General features: G+C 37.3%; 2 protein-coding genes across 4 annotated transcripts in view; one reads left to right on the top strand and one right to left on the bottom strand.

Moving 5' to 3' along the window:
* Positions 1–21,056, top strand: part of LOC135210876 (collagen alpha-1(I) chain-like) — an 891,724-nt gene that overhangs the window by 104,040 nt on the left and 766,628 nt on the right. The gene's annotated exons all lie outside the window — the stretch shown is intronic.
* Positions 1–21,056, bottom strand: part of LOC135211343 (receptor-type tyrosine-protein phosphatase alpha-like) — a 53,386-nt gene that overhangs the window by 24,382 nt on the left and 7,948 nt on the right. Inside the window, exons 2-4 of the mRNA XM_064244659.1 lie at positions 14,676–14,694; positions 2,797–3,081; positions 845–1,135 (exon numbers count right to left, since the gene is read on the bottom strand). Coding sequence (XP_064100729.1) covers positions 845–1,135; positions 2,797–3,081; positions 14,676–14,694 — 595 coding nt within the window. The remainder of the gene's footprint in view (positions 1–844; positions 1,136–2,796; positions 3,082–14,675; positions 14,695–21,056) is intronic.

Raw genomic sequence — 21,056 nt, 5'->3', positions numbered from 1 at the left:
AATGCTTTAGCATCCCACTTTTTTGAACAAGCCTTCCCAGTGACATCTAGATTTTTTTTTTCAAAAATTCTAACCTAAAATAAAAAAATACTTTACTTTCAATCTATAATAATGATCAAGTTTTCTACTTCTTATCCTCCAAAATGCCAGAGTACGTCCCATTTTTAGATACATCTTACCAAGTAGACCCGATTCAAGAATCGATTAGCATCTTGCAGTGATTTTTTGTACACGTGCCAATCACCTTTCAGCGCTGATTCCTACTTAAATTTTTTATTATTTTTTTTTTTTTTTTTTTTTTTTTACTTTTATGTAGAAATAACAAAACTACACAATATTTACATCATTTCAACATTTAAAATGTTGAACACAAGAATTTGTTTGTAACATTTCTCTTCAATTTTTATGCATACAAAATGAACACAAACCATCTCACATAATTTAATCTCCCCCTGAGAAAGCAAAAGTTTAATTTTCAGTAAGCTTCTGCATACTGCTGATCCATATGTAACGCACATAATTACAAATAAGATTAAGTACAGAGTTTCTGTCTCTTTTTACATTTAACTTTAATGTCTAACTTTAATTACTAACCATCTGGTCTCCCATAGTGATTTGTACCAGTCTCGTCCTGCTTTCGTGCCAAGATCCCCACCCGCTGTACAGTGATTACGTGATTATCTATAATGATTCTGACAAGTAATACTAAAATTTTCACAGTGATTCTCTTCTGAAAGCTAGAATCAAGTCACACTCCATTATAACCTAACTTAAACTAATGTATTTTCCTAATGATTCTTGGGTAAAATGCTAGAAGCCTTTCACTCTTCATCAGGAGTCTTACCAGAGGAGTTTGTTTTGGAGCTGTCATTGCACGGCCGAGCAAGGTCACCCGAGCCATCCACCGCCAAAGGCTGAACCTCGACGACGTAAGAGGTACAAGGAACGAGGTCTTTCACGGTGATGTTGTGGGGCGTCGTGTCATTGAAAGTGGCGTTAACGAAGAGTCCTTCACCTGAGACCAGTATCCTGTACCCTCCAATCCTGCTGCAGTTTTCATCTTCGAGAGACCAAGATATCTCGAGGGTCTCGGGGTGTGGTAGGATGTCCAGACTCGATACGAGAGTTCCTGCGACTGATATTTGTCGGAAAGGAACCTTTATTAAATTTTAGGAGTCCAGGGGTGGAAGATTCTAAGAGGGTTGTGGGGAACAGTGGAGATTTAAGGTGAAATAATTATAATTCTTTGTTTTGTATTTATTTATTTTTTATTTTTTTGCAAAACCAATGAAAAGAAATTGTAACGCCCAATGAAAAATGCGAAAAGAAATGACCTAAATGATTTAAAATATTTACGAAAATGTGTCGATATGTACACTGATACAAGAAAAACCATTAAAAAAAGATATATAATTGAACTAGCGGAAAAATATGAAATTATACATTTCCCTGTTATCGATGATAATAGGGTGAAAGGAATACGAAAAGAGCATAGATCGATGAATGGATAAGGAGAGAAATATCAGTAAGAATATAAGCATAACCTGCGAAAGGCTCTCTCTTACGAAGTCCTACTCATTCTTTTGGAATTTTATTGGTGGTCTCTCTTCCTCACCAATTCACTTCTCTTCTTATAACTCCACGAGAAAGGCAAAAACAGAGGCGAAACAATATTCCCTTGAGGCACCTCACTATTCATTGCAAATTAATTTGACAAGACCCACTCACGGTAGCCTTTGTTTCGTTCATGGATACTTCGATTAACTTTACACATTTAGCGGAAATGCCATATTGATGCTTGAGCTTCCATAATATTTATTTATGGACGCTGCCAAGACTCCTCTCGTATCAGCGACAGCCACCAGAAAGGGATTTTTTTAGAACATGTTAGAAAAATAACAACATGAAAATCTATTGGGAAATATAAGATGACTTTCGGAAAAAACTCTCCACTGCTAAAAGGCATTGCAAGACTATAAGCCCTTTTGGTATTAGCGAAGTTATCTTTTATTAGTATAAAACACTGCTTTATCCAAGCGCTGCAGCTGACAACGTAATAACTGTGAGGGCATTGGAGGCAGACACCTTATGGTAAGAGAAAACGGCTACCTGATATTTCTCCATTCCGTGTAAACTCAGCTTACTTTTCCCATCCCATTACATTCCGTTTTATATATCTTTTTTCCACTCAGCATGGCACTGGAATCATTCTTCTCCAACCAAGCTGAACGTCTTGTTTAATCAAATATTAATGCTATATTTTAATAGTTATTGTTCAGTATAATTTAGTCACTGGTTTCATTCTCGTTGCCGTTGTTGCTGCTTACGCCATAACATTAGACTCTTCGAAGATGATAAAGAAATTATTCTCTTGATCAAATACAGTCAGTGTAAGTAGACTAAGTGTTGGCGTGAGACTGAAGAACACAGACCTTTAGGAATGAGCCAGATTTGTCTCCTTTTTAAATACCTTTGTTCCTTCGACCTTGGCCGATTACTGAGATCTAAACAAATAGGCATCTTTTGCATTCAGGTTGATTTTTCTCAGTGGATTTTACCAAATTAAAACAATTGGAGCGAAATTTGTAAATGTATAACGTCATTTTCCCGTTTGAAAAAATTGAGATAATCCTCTTTACAATGGTATGATTTTCTGTATATTGCTGTACATTGCTTTATCTTTAAGAAAAATACACAAGTAAGAACACTAATTAAATCGTCTGAATGTCTGCATTGCATAGTTTATTTGTTTTAACAGTAGAATTAAAATTCACGAAAGAAGAAAAAGCTTCTTACATTCATCTGTGAAGTCAGTGCTGTTAAAAGCGCTTGCACTTGTTCCATTTGTGCCTCCACGGAATGCCACTGTGCAGTTGATCTCTCCGACGTCGCAGGCAGTCAGATTTAATGGAAAACTCTCCTTCGTGCTCGGCAAGTCGACGGAAACATTCCGCGCGAGCGTCATGATGCTGATGGTCGTGGTCTCATGGCAGGAATAGTTTTCTTTGCTGGGAAAACTCCAGGAGCAACTGACTCCTTTCCATTGTGCTTGGAGGTCGACGTTCACGGGTGGAGGAGGAGCTGTTGAATAAGTGTAGGTAGACTGCCTTTAGGCTTGTTGTCATACTCATGGCTTCCTAACTCGTTAAGCTGTAAGGCAGTCTCGGGTAAAACCCGCAAGTTACCACCACGAGAACCGAGAATTATAGGTCAGTAGTCTGGTTAATCTGTGTCAGTATCATCGTCGTCATCGATAGACTTCGAGCTGTCATTGAGACAAGAACCCGTCCTGGCACAAGGCCAACTCATTCTCGAAACAGTAACTACAGCACAAGTGTTTTCTAAGAGAAGAAGCAAATTAGCAACTTATACATTTTTCATTTTTCTTGACATTTACCGAGACAAAACTTGCAAAAAATCTGCCTTATTCTGAACGACATACCAAAAGCAACACACACTTCGAAAATGACCTTTGTACATTTATAAAGTATAATTTCCAGATTAAATATTTTGCTTGCGTGTTCACAAGACGCCGGTATATCAAAATAACAGAATAAAAGAGCTGTTACGATTCGTCTGTCATAAGGAAGCCGAATTCTCTGAAAGTTTGCCTTTTTATATTACTTTCCATAAGATAAATGACGTAGGGACGAGGATCTTTCTTTCGTCAAATCATTAAGTAAGTGTGAAAATCAGTAAAAATCGGTGTCTTGATCCAAAGTACTTTTAGCAAAAAATATGAAAGATTTGCTAGAAGCTCATTTTTCTCGACTAATATAATTTTGGTAAAATAATTTATGAAAATCAAATTTTTTCTCTTGCCTGAAATGATCTATTGGTAAAAGCTTATCAGGATATATTTCGGATGAAGTAAATATTATTACGAAATTTTTTAGTATATATTTTTACAGATTTGTTTAAAAGTAAATGTTTATCATAATAACAATGACAATTAATAAATTCTTTCCCGAAAGACTTAGGATTGATTTTAGGCATTTGTCCTACAGGAAAAAATTTCAAATCGATTACAAAACAAATAAGAAAGAATTTCTCACATGAAGTTACATTACTGAAGAATGATTGAAACTGTAAATACTTTCTCGACTAGTGTATCTTTGACCAAGTAATTGAGATCAGTTCTGTCAAAAAGGGAATGTTTAAATTTTGCAAAGAAGTTTAATTTTGTCTGAAAATAATTCTTGTCCAATTCTGAACTTGGTAGAAAACTTTAGACTTATGACAGAGTACCATCTGTCAGATTTAAGAAATTCACCACTTATAACAAAAATCTGTTAGGTAAAAACAAACATTTTTAGCAGAATTAAGTAGCTTTGTGAAGAAACTTAAGTCTTCTAAAAAATTTTATTTTTACTTAACAGATTTTTGTTATAAGTGGTGAATTTCTTAAATCTGACGGATGATATTCTGTCAGAAGTCTAAATTTATCTACCAAGTTTAGAATTACATTTTGTCTAAGTAGTCACTTCTCATCTCACCTGATGTAACGTCCTCTAGACGAGAAAAGGTTTCGTTCCCATCAAAAACATAGATATCAAAAGTAGAACAGGGGTGGATATTGTCGCACAGGCCTTGACTGTCAAAGACACACTTTTCTTCGTCGCACGACACGTTATCGCTAGTACAACTCTCGTTAGAACTGACTGTGAGCAATTCTACAGTGAAATTGTTCGCGTCCACCCAACTGTCATTCCTATTCCATGAAATCGCCACTGACTCACTTCTGACCTGGTCCAGTGATATCGGTGCGGCCTCCTGGAATTAATATAGTGCAAAGTTAGAATGTGATAACAACATAGATGAAAAGGTAGTGAAGAGTAATTTTGAGGTGGTTTGGTTAAATAGAAAGAATGGGAATCCTGTATAGAGAAAGAAGATAAAGTTTTGAGGAAGCGATGTCATGTAAGATATGTTTGCTTGTATGGTTATTTTACGTTGCATGGAACCAGTGGTTATTCAGCTACGGGACCAACTGTTTTACGTGACTTCCGAACCACGCCGAGAGTGAACTTCTATCACCAGAAATACACATCTCTAACCCCTCAGTGGAATGCCCGAGAATTGAATTCGCGGCCATCGAGGCGGCAGAAACCAACCATGCCACTGAGGCGCCTATGTAAGATAGAGTCCATTTCAGAGTAGTGTTAAGAATCCAGCTTTTGGAACGCTCTCTGACTTTCTCCGATTTCCTTGATTTTTAGTCTTCTCTTGCTAGACATAGAGGCAGGTTTTTGATTTTGATAAATGCTCTCAGATACTCCATCATAAAGAAATTCAGTTAATATTCTTATGGAGAAATTACATTAATATTAGGTCCATTGTTATGTTTGTAAGTGGAACTAGCATAGACGACGTTAACATTTTCTGCATTTCCCATTATTTCTATTGTACTTTTAAAGTGTTGAGACAGAAAACCCATGGCGCAATCGAGTTTTCTGTACAGCCTCTACATTGTATAATCAAGGCCACCGAAAATAGATATTATTTTCCGGTGGTCGCAATATCACGCATTTAACATACAACTAGAAAACGAAATATATTTAGAAGTGTTCGTGATTTGTCAGTGATATGATTAGTGGAGGATAGTAGGATAAAGCATCTACTAAGTTAGTTTATCGAGTGAATTATTGTAAATTCGATCAGGATGGCAGTAAGCTCCAACTGTGGCAAGCAATGGCGAAATCTTGCTTGCATTGCAGATATGCAATATGATGAGTTAGCAGGAAGGGAGCTGGCATTTCTCATCTATGAGATCAATAACAGCCCTAACCAAAAAGATAGTATTCATAGCATATTGGAAGGATATGATAATTTCAAACTGGAACAAATCAGCAAAAAATATCATGAAAATAATTGAAGGAGTTCGAAATAAAATTCAAGTGGTCAAGAGACTTATAAAGAAAATTTACATCAATCAACACATCCCAACAAAGAAAATGAATAAGGTGAACATTGTGAATATACTAATTGGTGCAATAGGAAAAAGAATGCCCAAAGCATGCAAACTATGTAATGTGTGGTATAGCATAGTAAATCCACAAAACCTGATCAGGAAATGTTATGCATGCAACATACCCACACATCCCCAATGCGCAGAAGTCCAGCAAAATACAAGTAAGGATACAAGAGTATTTTGCTCAACATGTCTCTCATGGATAGATAATGTTATTAAATCAAGACTTAATGTGCAAATAGTAGAGGATGAAGAAGATGAGGAAGAAGAAGAAGATGGAAAAGAAGAAAATAAAACTGAAATAACAGAAAAAATAATGAAAACAAAGAGCAGGACAAGAGTGTGGATGCAGAGATACTCATAGATACTACATATGAGGCAATAAAGCAGCATACATACGAAGAAATAAATTACAACATGACAACACAAAATAAAATCCCGAAGAGGCTTTACCCAGATCTGCATACTGATGGGAAAGAGCAAGAAAAAAAGAAAAGAAAGACATAGTATGCACCCTTTTGAAAAGAGGGAATTGCAGATTCGGTGAAAGATGTACTACAAACCATCCCGGCAAGGTATGTCAACAACTATGAAAATCTCTGGTAAATGTAAACATACCTAGACGGCTATGAGGATGAATGCAGAGATCTACATCCAAAAATATGCAAAAACTTAAAAGAAGGAAAGGGATGTAAGTTCAGCAAAAAAATGTAAATATATACACCATGTAGCCATGAATCAAAATCAATTAAATAATAAAATCCAAAATAGAAAAGAAACAAATAAAGAAAGGAACAAAGAACATGAGGTGAAGGTAAAAAAACAAGCCATCACCATGCTATGGAATGTCAGCTCCAAGATACAGTGCAAGAAACATGAACTGTATATACGATGCCAGGGGATGGTGCAGATACGGAGAAAATTGCAGATTCATACACAAAAAGAATAATTATGATGAAGGAAGATCAAATATATTGGAAAAGTTGGATTTTTAATGTCAGAATTTCTGGAAATGAAGAAAAGAACAACATACCAGAACAGGAAGAGATATGGGAAAATCCTTATTATTGATGAATGCGCAGTGTTTAGTTACGAGTAACTCAAAAAGAAAAGTAGAGTTCTTAGAAGAACTAACCCAAATTGAAAAGAAAATAGATATAATGAATATAAGTGAACCTGGTATTCCCAAGAGACTGGTAATGATGATCAAATAAAGGGGTTCCAAACTTATAGATCAGATAGAAAAAATAGGAATCAAGGGGGAACCGCGATATATGGGAAAGACATAAAACAAGGAAAAATATATGAGAAATATAGTAACTCAGAATGTGAACTAATAGCGGTTGAATTTGAATCTGAAAAATTAATCAACTAATATATAGACCCCCTAATACTAAAGAGTTTGGCACAATAATAGAAAAATTGGATGATATATGTAGAAATCACAAAGACTGGACTATTCTCGTATCAGGAGACTTTAACTTTCCTTTCGTAGATTGGAAAGAACAAATAGGAGATTGTGGTTGTATTTATACATATAAAAAAGAGAGTAATAGTAGTGCAGAAGATAAGAGGCAATTCGAAAAGCTATTAGATATGCTACTAGAATGCAACATTCAACAAATTAATCACCTGCCAACAAGAAAGGAAAATACTTTAGACCTAGTATTTATGAACGAGGTGAATTATGTTAAAGAAATAATAGTTAATAATGCGAGTCTTTCAGACCATAATGTCATAGAATTAACAGTCCATTCCAAAGCAAGTGAAAACAGAGATAAGCAAGAAATGAAAAAGTGGAAGGATATGGAAAATACAATTTATACAGTAAAAAACTATAAATGGTCAGAATTAAATGAATTAAACAAAGATTGGAATAATATATTCGTAAGTGATGATATACACTTAGATATGGATATATTATATAAAATATTAGAGAAAATAGTGGATAAATATATACCGAAGAAGAAAAGTAAACATCAGTCATGCATACCAAGAGACAGAAGGATCTTGTTCCAGAAAATCAGAAAGTGGAAAAAGGGTCTTGCAAAAGAAAAGAGTGCATGGAAAGTGATGGAACTAAAAAGTAAGATAGAAAATGCGAACAAAAGCTTTATACTAATCAAAAGAAAATGAAAAACGGGACTTGGAAGAAAAAACCCTAGTAAATATCAAGCAAAACCCCAAACTATTGTACTCACATGCGAAAAAGATGAATAGAAGAAGAATAGAAATAGGCCCTCTAAGAAATGAAGGGAGATTAACGAGTGAAAAAAAGGAAATATGCAACATATTGGCAGAAAGATATAAGAGAATTTAGCCTTACTATTGTACAATTGATAATGAAGATAATGATACAGAAATAAGGGATAAAAATAGTGAGTATTTATCAGACATAGATATTAATGAAGCCGATATTGTGCAGGCTATTAATGAAATTAAAAATGGATCAGCAGCTGGGCCTGATGGTGTCCCTGCTATTTTGTTAAAGAAAGTAGTTCATTCATCGCAAAGCCCCTTGCAATATTATTAAGACAAAGTGTAGATACAGGCAAGATTTATGATGAGCATAAATTAGCATATATTACCCCTACTTTCAAAAGTGGATTAAGACTAGAGGCAAGTAATTATAGGCATGTGAGTCTAACATCACATATTATGAAAAGGTATGAAAGGGTAAGGAAGAAAAATATTATGGAACATTTAATAAAAAATAATTTGTTCAGTATAGGACAACATGGTTTTGTACCCGGAAAAAGTACACAAACCCAACTGTTAGTCCACCGTGAGAACATATATGAAAATATGATAAACGGAAAAGAAACAGATGTGGTTTATCTAGACTTTGCAAAAGCTTTTGACAAGGTAGACCACAATATATTAATGAAGAAAATTAGAAAACATAATATAGTGACAAAGTAGGAAGATGGTTAAAAGAATTTTTACACAACAGAAAACAGATAGTTATCGCAAACGATGAGAAATCGGGTGAAGCTAAGGTAATATCCAGTGTGCCACAAGGTACGGTGCTAGCTGCATTGCTGTTTGTTATTATGATTGCAGACATAGACAGTAATGTTAAGGACTCGGTAGTGAGTAGTTTCGCCGATGACACAAGAATAAGTAGAGAAATTACTTGTGATGAAGATAGGAACACGCTACAAAGAGACCTTAACAAAGTATATGAATGGGCAGAGGTAAATAGGCTGGTATTTAACTGATGAATTTGAATCAATAAATTATGGAGATAGGGAAGGAGAGCTATATGCATATAGGGGACCTAATAACGAGACAATCACTAATAAGGAAGCAGTTAAAGACCTTGGTGTGATGTTGAGTAGGAACATGTTATGCAATGATCAAATAGCAATTCTATTGGCAAAATGCAAAGCAAAAATGGGAATGTTGTTACAGCACTTCAAAACAAGAAAAGCTGAACACATGATTATGCTTTATAAAACGTATGTCTGTAGTCCTCTTGAATATTGCAATATGATATGGTACCCACACTACCAAAAGGATATTGCACCAATAGAGAGTGTACAAAGGTCCTTTACAGCTAGAATAGAAGAAGTTAAGGATCTTGACTACTGGGAAAGACTACAATTTTTAAAATTATATAGTCTAGAAAGGAGAAGAGAACGCTACATGATGATTCAGGCATGGAAACAGATAGAAGGAATTGCCGAAAACATCATGGAGCTAAAAATATCAGAAAGAGCATGCAGAGGTAGATTATTAGTGCCCAAAACTATACCAGGAAAACTAAGGAAAGCACACAGGACATTAATCCACTACGCACCAGCATCGACAATACAGCTTCAATTCAATGCATTGCCAGCTCATCTGAGGAATATATCAGGAGTGAGCGTAGATGTGTTTAAGAATAAGCTCGGCAAATATCTACGCTGCATCCCAGAACATCCAAGATTGGAAGATGCAAATTATACCGGAGGAGGAATTAGCAATTCTCTGGTAGACATTAGAGGTGCCTCACACTGAGGGACCTGGGTCAACCCAAACAAGATGTAAGGTCTGTAATGTAAGGTAGGGTCTATGAGCTACAGTCCGTGAACCTTTAACCACGGCCTGGTGATGGCCTATCGTCTATCGTTGCCAGATGCAAGATTATTGCCAACTTTAAGCTTAAATAAAATAAAAACTACTCAGGCTGGAGGCTGCAATTTGTATATTTGATGATTGGAGGGTGGATGATCAACATATCAATTTGCAGCTCTCTAGCCTCAGTAGTTTTCAAGATCTAAGGACAGACAGGAAAATTGCTGACAGACAGACAAAGCCGGCACAATAGTTTTCTTTTCTGGAAACTAAAACGGTAGAAGGAAGTGGGGAGAGAACATCAAAAGCTTGGTAGTGGGGAACAAAATTTCGCTGTTCCATTTCTTCGCCTCATATGTAAATGAGATAGCAACGGCATTTGACTGAATTACAAATGGCTGGGTGGTCTTTTCTCCTAAAGATATGCAGTATTTACACTGGTTAGACTCCTGCAATATATATTAAATGATTTTGAGAAATGACCATATTTCATAAGAGCAGCCCAAATTCTGGAAGGAGTGTTCAGTTGTAAGATGATATGTTTGCTGTCAAGTGATAAACGATCGTAGCAACATTCGTCAAAGATTGAGTGTAAATATGACCTTCCGGTGCTTTATAAGAACCGATGGTTGTCATTGAGCTGTTATCTGGAGGCGGACTTCCTGGATTACCTCAGTTATTAGTCAGAGGTCAACATTTTGACATTGCTTGAGAGAAGGGTAACGAGAACTTTTACTTTCTCATCGTTGATGATGGCACAAGGTTAAGGTTACTTAAACAAACAGAACAGAACAAACTCATGTAGGACAACCAATGCCGGTATACTGTGACTGTGATCAACTGTCGATTTATAGTTTTTAAGGATTATGCTCACAGTTACACTGGATCAATGGCTTGTTCATTTTAATGACTTTATTCCTCGAAATTTTAAATTTATACAGTCATTGAGATTATAATGAAAAATTTCAAACGCTTCACTAAAAATATAATAGTAAATTTAATAGTACATTTCGTCTGTCTGTGAATCTAGAGGATTCGTTATTATCGAGAAATTATTTAAATTGCCATCTCAGTGTAAAGCAGCCTGCTATCGTAGAAAAAGGACGGTCGTCCGCTTTCTGCGCGCACACACGCAAACTAACGCACACACACACACAAACAAACGCGCACGCGACCTCTGGGAGAGAGAGACTCCTTGATGGCTCCCGGACACCTATACACATATAAATAAATCTTGCTGTTGTAATAAGTTTCAATCTTTCTCCAGTTTCTCGAAGGCTGTACGATTTTCGTACTCCGTTATATAGTATCACATAGTGTCATTGTATAGTAATTGGCTATGCTAATGTTGTATGTCTTTTGATATGCAGAATTCAAAACCAGGAAATTTCTGCAGTAATTATTTTTTTTAAATTCTATTTTTTCTGTTTTAGTTTTTTTATTTTTTGTTTTTAGTTTCCGATATTCCTAGACATAATCGAGTAGTATTTCCCTTTCAGTCACTTTGCTCTGTAGTATATTTTAGTAATGGGATTTCGAAAAAAGCGCAAGTTCCATTTGTTAAAGGAGTCCAAAAGATCTATATCAGGCCTCTTGTATCTTTTAATATTTTGACGCACGTAGGGGCAACCCTTTCTAGCATAAATTAATATTTCGATTTATAAAAAATCAATTTAAATTTTCTATATTTTTATTCAAAAGTTAATGTTCATTTTTTTTAATGAAATATGGTTTTTACGATTTCATTCCCTTTAGGTTACCATCACCTTCATTTACATTTCATTAACAATTAATTAATTTATTTCATTCCACTACGGCGCTGAATGACCAAGATTGGTCGCAGTGTATTGGGCTTGTCCCTAAATTTCACAATCCATCCATCCATCCACCCAATCTAAAACCAACCAATCGGAAGACAAGTGGTGGCTCCCTTGGATCAACCTAGAGCTGGCGGGAGGTCGGTTACTATCTCAGTAGGTCTAGACTCTAGTCTAAAAGCGACGAACTGAACAACGCTTATGTCTTCCTGAAGGCTCTTCAGCAACATCCAGTTGCTTCCTTCCCCCTCTTTATATTTGATTAGTCCCTTCTTGTTCTTTTCACCTAGTTATCCAACTTCAAACTGTAAAATAAAACTATTGTGATGGTTTTGTCTGTCCGCCCTCAGATCTTAAAGACTACTGAGGATAGAAGTCTGCAAATTGGTTTGTTGAGCATCCATCCTTCAATCAGCAAACATACCAAATTTCAGCCCGCTAGCCTCTGTAGTTTTGCTTTTATTTAAGGTTAAATTTAGTCATAATCGTACTTCTGGCACCGCTATAGTACAAACAAGGTAGGCCACCACTGGACCTTGGCTGAGTTTCATGGGCCGTGACTGAAAGTTTCATACAGCATTATATGAGTCAAGTATAATAATAACTCTGGGTCAGGCGAGACTCGATTAAAGGCGCTGTCACACTAGCGAAATTTCCGTCGACTTTTTCTGAGTTTGTCGTCAACTTTCCAAAGAAGTCGACGTCATTCCGTACTCTGATTGTCACACACGTTCTTCTTCATACGGTGGTTGTCGTCGTCAAAACGTAAACATACCATCTAAGCTGTGACTTCCCGGTATGATAAAACAACTATGCTTTATAACACAAAGCAACTAGTGGGTCGTACTTGCGTGTGTTTTAATTATGCTGCATAGAATTAACAAAAATCTTTGGGTTCGGTCCTAGTTAAAAGGACGTGAAAAGTTTTATTTAAAAAAATAAGCTAGGACTAGCCTAGATAGGCTATTCGTAACCTTGTTTACACAACCACAGTCAGACTGTATTAGATTAGATTAGATTATAAAATTTTTGGCACTAGCCAAGCGCCGGAGTCAGACTATATTATAAATTAAGCTAGAGAAACACAGCAAAAATTTTAAAGATTTTTGTTTATGTTATCTGCTGATACAAACAAACAAAAAACATAATGAGAGCAGACCTAAGCTATATAACAATCTGATATTCACGATATAGCATGCTTATCTGTATAAAGATCAGCAAGTTCAGGAAAGTTTCCCTGAGTCGCATGGTGATTTCTTGGTAATTTTTATTTTTAGACCTTTTTTCATAAAACTATCATGCTTATGGTCCCATAAGCATTGTCTCTCCCCCATTTCTTCGACCAAAATCTGTTCTGGCAATCTTGTCCACTGTCCAAAACTCCATCTCGCATCTGATGACTTGAAATGCGCGCTCTCCGACATATAAACAAACAATAAAGTCGACGGTAGCGATGGGTTGAATTCGATCGGTACCATTTTCAAAATTCGTGACGACGACACCAGAAAGTCGTCGTCAAAACATGAAAAGTCGACGACAAATTCAAAAGTCAACGGAAATTTCGCTAGTGTGACAGCGCCTTTAGACTAAAAGGTTCGCCTTGTAATCCAGCAAAATATCGCTGCGTTGTTCCCACTATGCGTCTAGATTCTGTCAGTCTCTTACTTGCCATTAATCATTCCCTCTTTCACCGTCTTCATGTCCTTGACCATTCTCTTGTTTTCTTTGTAATGCTCTCTCTCTCTCTCTCTCTCTCTCTCTCTTCTTCTCTCTTCCTCTCTCTCTCTCTCATGCCATTCATTCTCTTTAACTTCTAAGCACTCGCTCATACACCCAGTCGATCAATTCTCCCCACCTCACAGTCTCCGTCAGATCACTACCAGTTGAACGGAGCCAGTCGTCTCTGGGTGGATTTTCTTCTTATCTTCCACTCGGTGTTATGTATAAAAAAGTAGATTAACATCAACCGTGCATCTGACGTCTAGGCCAATCCCTTACAACGCTCGTGATTGGCTGTTCATAAGCCAGTCACAGGGCTAAAACTCTGTCTCTTTTTCTCTCTTCTGTGGGATACTTTTGAAAGACGTATCCCTCAGGAGAGATGGAACTTACATCATGCCTAAGTGAACTCTGGAGTAATACTGAGAGTTTCCAACCCTGTGATTGGCTTATCAACAGCCAATCAGGAGCGTCGCAAGGGACTGGCCTAGACATCAGATGCACGATTGATGTGAACCTACCATAGTCTTCCGCCGTCTCTTTTCTGTCTCCAAGGTCTTTCCTGGTCCATCCCTTGCAAGAGCAGGGACAATTGTTTTCGTATTATGTTTCGCCAAACTTTTCGGTACTTTCCCGCTCCTTTTATCACGTTGCCGGGGTCTGTGCTTTATATATAGGCCTTGGAATGGCTATCCCTCCGTTAGTGCGTAGCACATCATCTGAATAATTTCAAATATGGCGCATCATTATATTTGTTGTTATGGTTCATAATGTGTACATTCACATGAAGTAAGCCAAAACTTGAGTTAACTAGCTGAGTAAGGTTACGCAGTGGTTGCGTTTCACAGGCGTCAAAAAGGAAAGACAACGAAAGGACGGTACATAAAAAGAAAAAGATAACGAGACAGAAAAAAAAACACTGGAAATAATTCAGCCTTAATTAATGGCTATGGCAAAGTAACATTACAGACTCGTACTCTTTCTAATTAATTTCCTACAATCTTTAGACTTAAATTACGGTAAACTAATATCTATATTGACAAATAATAATTTTTTAATACGAATATTGCATGCAAAAAATAAAAAAACAAAATTATTGTTGAACTTACCGTACTCATCTTCCGTTACCTGAAACAGATCGAGGATATGTTGTTAATTTTGTGACAGGTTAAAATTGCTTCCAGACAGACAGACAGAAAGACAGACAGATAGATTGGATGTGCATTATACATTCTAATTTTCGTGGACACGAAGGGATGATTATGTGCAATCGGTTCACATGAAGGAATGTTGAATCCCGTAGAGGAGAGGAGGGGGGGGGGGGGGGGGGGTTAGTGCAGTCAATGCACCTCATACGATACACTGTAGGCATTACTGAAAGTTCTTTGCAGCGTGCCTTCGGCCCCTAGCTGCATCCCTTTTCATTATTTTTACGGTACCTCCCTACATATTCTCTTTCTTTTATCTTCTATCTAACAATTGCTTCATAGTGAAACTACGAGGGATTCCTCCTGTTACACCTATCAACCCTTTTACTGCCAGTTTCCGTTTCAGCGCTGAATGGCCTCATAGGTCCCAATGCTTGGCATTTGGCCTAAATTCTATGTTCAATTCAATTCAGGAATGTTGAAGAAAAACGAAGTTTAGTTTAGTCCAGCTGTTTCGTCCTTCACCGGACCGTTACGGGAGCAGCTTATTCGTCTCTGAGTTATAGACGAAAGTTTGCTCTAATTAAAATAAACTCAACAAACGAAATGTCCGCCGCCACAGGGACATCAGTACCCAAAGCAGTTCATACTGAGGGTATCTCCATCCTCCCAAGTTCTTTGAACTCCCTGGGGCAATGATGTTTCCCATCACATGGCGGTTTAGTGCGGTCATGCAGCGCCCTGTAGGCATTATTTAAGGTACTTCGCAGCGTCCCTTCGGCCCCTAGCTGCAACATCTTTCATTCGTTTAACTGTACCTCCGATCATATTCTCTCTTCCAACTTGCTATGCACCCTCTCCTAACATTTGATTTATGGTGCAAACTGCAAGGTTTTCCTCCTGTTACACCTTTCAAATCTTTATGCTCAATTTCCGTTTCAGCGCTGAATGACCTCATAGGTCCCAGTGCGATAACCTCAGAAGCACTTCCCCCGTAGTCGAGATCTTCGTCCATCGGGGAGCATATGCCTTTCCACGTTTTGACTGTAATTTTCTGGCACAGTTTTCTTCATTTACTTCAGATTTTCTGACAAATCTTAAACGTCCCCAGAGCTGTTTCCTGTCAATAGGGAAAGATAAACAAGCTGCTGCAATACTCCTTTATTTATTCATTCCTAGACGTACAGTTATTACACTCACCAATCCATAGTTTTCTTCAGGCTACTCTAGATTAACTGCATTTTAATTTATGAAGAGGACAACCAAAAACTATAAAAAAAACAAATTGGAAATAAAAATTGAAAAAATTTGACACAAACTTCTTACTTCAGCAGAACGAGAGAGAGAGAGGAGAGAGAGAGAGAGAGAGAGAGAGAGAGCTCCAGAAGTCCCTAGCCACCCCTTGTCAAATACAGTTTAAGGCGGGAGCCTTCCCAGCCTCCAAATTTACCTTTGCAAAGGAAGCTGGTCCTAGACTTCCTGAATACGAGTAAAGGACACTATTACTCAACTCAGGGGCATCAGTGCCCAAGACAGTTTATACTAGGAGGTTTACCATCCTCCTCTGAAGTCAAGCTTGCCAACTAAACTGTTCCCTACTTCAGTACATCTCCCACAAGTAAATGATTCCCATCACAGGGTTCATTGACAGGTTTGGGCGGGCAAAGACCTCCAGAAGCAATTCCATGTAGTTTTGGACTACCTCGTTCCATGAAGTCTCTCCACATCCATCCGGAGACTTAATGACATGGAACTATAATTTCTATAAACATGGAGTGGACATGCGCAAAATCGCCGTGCACGGCATGCCGCCATTGCAAAGGGTGGAGAGAACTTTCTTACGGCGCCATCCTTTGGTGTAGTAAATATTCACTATTTTGATGTGATTCGCCTGATTGTGGGCATTTACTTTGATTTACGCTATTATTCGCCAGAAATGCATTAAACCTGTTCTCTTCCAGGGGCAGTGATATTCTGTGTTACGAGTTCAGTTTTTGTACAGTTAGCATAAAATTGTCTACAAATTCTGTAATTTAGTGGTAAGCCACCCTGTATCACAATGCCCACCTCGCCATATTCGAGTGTAATCTGTTAATTTTCCATGACAATATCTTGTCATCTATGATATTTGTTGCTTTATGTTAAAGTAAATTTAGTAGTACACTATTCAATCTAGTAATTTTTGTTTACATGATAATACCTTTAAGATAGACCTAAAATTATTGGTATTAATGAGGCTGACATTAACAAGTCATCTGTAAAAATAAATTGATTTATATCACGTGTGTTTCTTTTTTGTACTAATGATATAAGTAAGCAATAAACATAAGTCAACATAATTACAATTTAAATCCATTGTGTCATGGTGGTGGGGTTAATGCCAGGTTACACAGACTGGATAGCAAGGTGATAAGACCTAGGTAGTGCATAAAATGCAAGGTAGAGTATAAAGACTTTGATACTTAGAAGGATATCAAATATGAGGCATTCAGCAGGCTTTTGTGGTAAAATTTATTGCACAACCCCATGTTAAAAACATGAAATCACTCAGTCTCGGTACATGGTATGCATGTTTATGCCTATTGAATGAGACATATATAAACGTGCTTCATTGGGTTCATTGGAAAGTGCTTTTCAAGAGCTTTTAACCGATGATAAATTTATTAAGATTTATATTTAAAAATCTGGAACAGTAGAGTAAAAGAGCGAACCCAGGTAAAGTGCATATGTGGATATCTTTACTTTAAACACTGCAGCACCGTATTTTCTACATACGTAATTATATGCATTTAAAAGGGATTTTCAAGAGCCTTCCAATGAGCCTATAAGCGCCTCAGTGGCGTGATCGGTATGGTCTTGGCCTGCCACCTCGGTGGCCGCGAGTTCGATTCTCGGGCATTCCATTGAGGTGTGAGAGATGTGTATTTCTGGTGATAGAAGTTCACTCTCGACGTGGTTCGGAAGTCACGTAAAGCCGTTTGTCCGGTTGCTGAATAACCACTGGTTCCATGCAACGTTAAAACACCATACAAACAATCAAACAATGAGCCTATAATTATTAAAATCGTTGGGAAATTAAGGACGAAAAAATGAAAAAAGCGTCTGCAAGACTATGCTTTAATAGCTCAATTCAGCGTCATCTCCACCTATTCCTATGGCGCTGTGCAGTGGCAATAGCGTCAATACATTTATGCGCTCATGTCCAGTCCATGTTTATAGTTCCATGCTCAGTCACTTTCTCCATTTTATTTTTAATTTTCGGGACAGTCTTTTCCGCATTTCCGTCAATTGCTAATTCTTATGTGACTTCCACAATTTATTGGGAAATCTTCATAAGTCTTCAGTACTTTTCCAGGCTTTAAAAGAAGGCTGAAAGAAACAACTACAATGATGCTATATGTGTTCGTTCCTAAGCTGACAGCTGTTTCAACGGTTAGTGTGTATGGTCTCTTTAGGGGTTAATCTAGATTAGTGGCTGAAACGGCTGTCGGCTTATTAATGATTAATTATTATATCAGCACTGTAGCAGTTTTGTTTATTCCTTCTGGAAAACTGGAAAAAAGCATTAGGGGTCTTGTAAGATTTGCCAGTAATTGAGGAAGCCAAGTGCATATATATATATATATATATATATATATATATGTATATATATATATATACATGTATATATATATATATATATATATATTATATATTATATATATATATATATATATATATATATTAACTAATTAAGCAGAATTGTATCCACCTGTAGTCAGGACGATTCTGGTGGGAGTGGAGGGGATACTAGATTTTGTGGAGAGAGGACAGCTTAGTGTTTTGGACACACCAAAAGAATGGTGGAGGAGCGATATCCTATAAGGTTTTTGGAATGGACACCGGAAGGAAGGAGACCGGTAGGAAGACCAAAAATGAGATGGCTACAAAAACATAGAGAGAGGAGTAGAGAGGAGAGGCTCTAGTTTGCGGGAAGTTGATGAGATGACTGCGTAAGTGACTTTTGTAGGAGAATGTGAGTCTGTGCCTGGCTTGGTTTTTGAATAAATAATGAATATATATAATATATATATATGATATATATATATATATATATATATATATATATTTATATATATATACTATATATATATATATATATATATATATATATATATATATATAGTTTTATATATATTATGTATAAACTATTTTCGTTCTTATATATTCTACTGATATACTGGCCCAGTGTAGATTTGTCATGGGAGAATCCCCATAACTCCGAAATTATAACAAATTTTGCTCTTAATACTTCTTATTTACGTTACTTGACTAAAGAAAAAAATTAAAAAAATTATGGACTTTTTTGTTTCCAGAATTCATATACTGGTTAGCCGTTTTAAGGAGTTAGATCCCTTTCTGCGTGGTCACGAATTCACCGTTCGATCATGTGATAAAAAAAAAAAAAGAAACGTTCAGGCTTTATAACTTACAAAACTTAATCTCAGATTGTGTCGAATCAAAGAAGAATTTCAGCTTTTATGTCAGATTTCTGAGCGCAGTGCAGTAAACTGCATGATACATCTGTTATGACTCATTTATTGACGGTGTGTACATGATTACAACGGAACACGTTTACTTTTGTATCTTTCTCGCCCCCACCCATCACACACGAGCACTACCTACTTGCTTCGCTCTGCCCATAAACCATTAATCAGAATCAGCATTTTATCTTTCACTTATTCACAAAATCTCATTGATCAATGGGCCCCACCTTCGGTTCAACGGAACCCATCAGAAGGTAGTTTTCAGTGCTGCTTTTCGTCAAAGTGAACATAGTGCCTGAGTTTGCAAGAATCTTAGGTAAAAGGCAAGATATACTCATCATTTTTGTGAGATATTTGTTCCAGACGCCTTAAAGGAGGATAACTTCTATCAATACAGAGAGCAAACTCTTGGCAGAAGTGCATTATCAGGCACCATACTTTCTTAAGGATGAGGGCTCTCCCAGTGCCAGTTCCTCGTTGGAGGAGGGGTTTTCGCGCTCGGCTACGAATCCGGTAGTCCGAAGTTCGATTCTCGGCACGGCCAACGCGTAATCAGAAAGAGGAATTTATTTCTGGTGTTAGAAATTCATTTCTCGACATAATGTGGTTCGGATCTCACAATAAGCGGTAAGTCCCGTTGCTAGGTGACCAATTGGTTCCTAGTCACGTAAAAATATCTAATCCTTCTGGTCAGCCGTAAGAGAGCTGTTAATCAGCTCAGTGGTCTGGTTAAACTAAGATATACTTAACTTTTAGCTTCTCCCAATGCCACTAGTACTAATATCATCTTGACACCCGTCTGCGGCGGAACAAACCCTGAAACATCCGTTAGTAACAAAATTTTGCATGGCAGGATGACCACCCTCTTACGATCCAAATGGGTAAGAACTATGTTGCGACAACGGATGAGTTGGCCCCATACTGATATCACCACCTTACCCACGGCAACCTGTCTGATGCAAATCAAGGATGAACAGATGATGTGTTCCTCGATAGCGGCTCAATTTGCTTTCGTAGACCTTGGCAACGTTGTTCTATGAGGGTCCAACCAAACTAGTCGAACTATTAGTCACCATTATGTATAATGCAAACCTTATCGCTTGCAAGCCAGAAGGGAACATATTGTAGTGAATGCTCTGCTCTCTAATCATATTTAAGAAATCGATCCACGTACTGGGATTTTCTTATCTGTTGTGAGCTATGAGACAAAAGGTCTCGTTGGCAGAGAAGGACACGAATCGATAAACTCTGTTATATCGACATAATTATTGGTGCCGACTCTTACAGCGCCCTTGTGTATCAGCACGAGGAAAGTGATGCCGTCACTTTTACATAGTGCCGCTGATTATATATCTACAGCCCTATGGCCCTTTGGACATGCCACTAGGTCAGTGAGAGCGAAGGAGTGCCGTTTCTGATGAGCACACAAAACGTAATTTGCAATCGCATTGGTACTTATGTCAAACCTATTGAGAGGACAATCTGTACGGCAGCCTTGCACGATCCAGTGCCGAAATCGGGCACTCTGACCCCTTCGCTAATTCGCCGGTTAATTGCACTCGTGTTGACATGTGGAATTTAAAATGTGTATCATGGAAAAGACCATGAACAAATGAAATAGCAAATTAATAGAATAGGTAGAAAATTTGGAAAACATAAGTCTAATGAAAAGAGATAGTACAGAGCCATTTGACTGTCTGGTGGAGAGAGAGAGAGAGAGAGAGAGAGAGAGAGAGAGAGAGAGAGGTTGTTTATGGGGCCGGGTCGTGGATGAGCATTAGTCCACAGTCCACAGGTGAGAGAATGAATGATTGCT

The sequence above is a fragment of the Macrobrachium nipponense genome, chromosome 4 (assembly GCF_015104395.2).
Source record: "Macrobrachium nipponense isolate FS-2020 chromosome 4, ASM1510439v2, whole genome shotgun sequence".
Classification (NCBI taxonomy): Eukaryota; Metazoa; Arthropoda; class Malacostraca; order Decapoda; family Palaemonidae; genus Macrobrachium; species Macrobrachium nipponense.
This window is presented reverse-complemented; position numbering and strand designations above follow the sequence as displayed.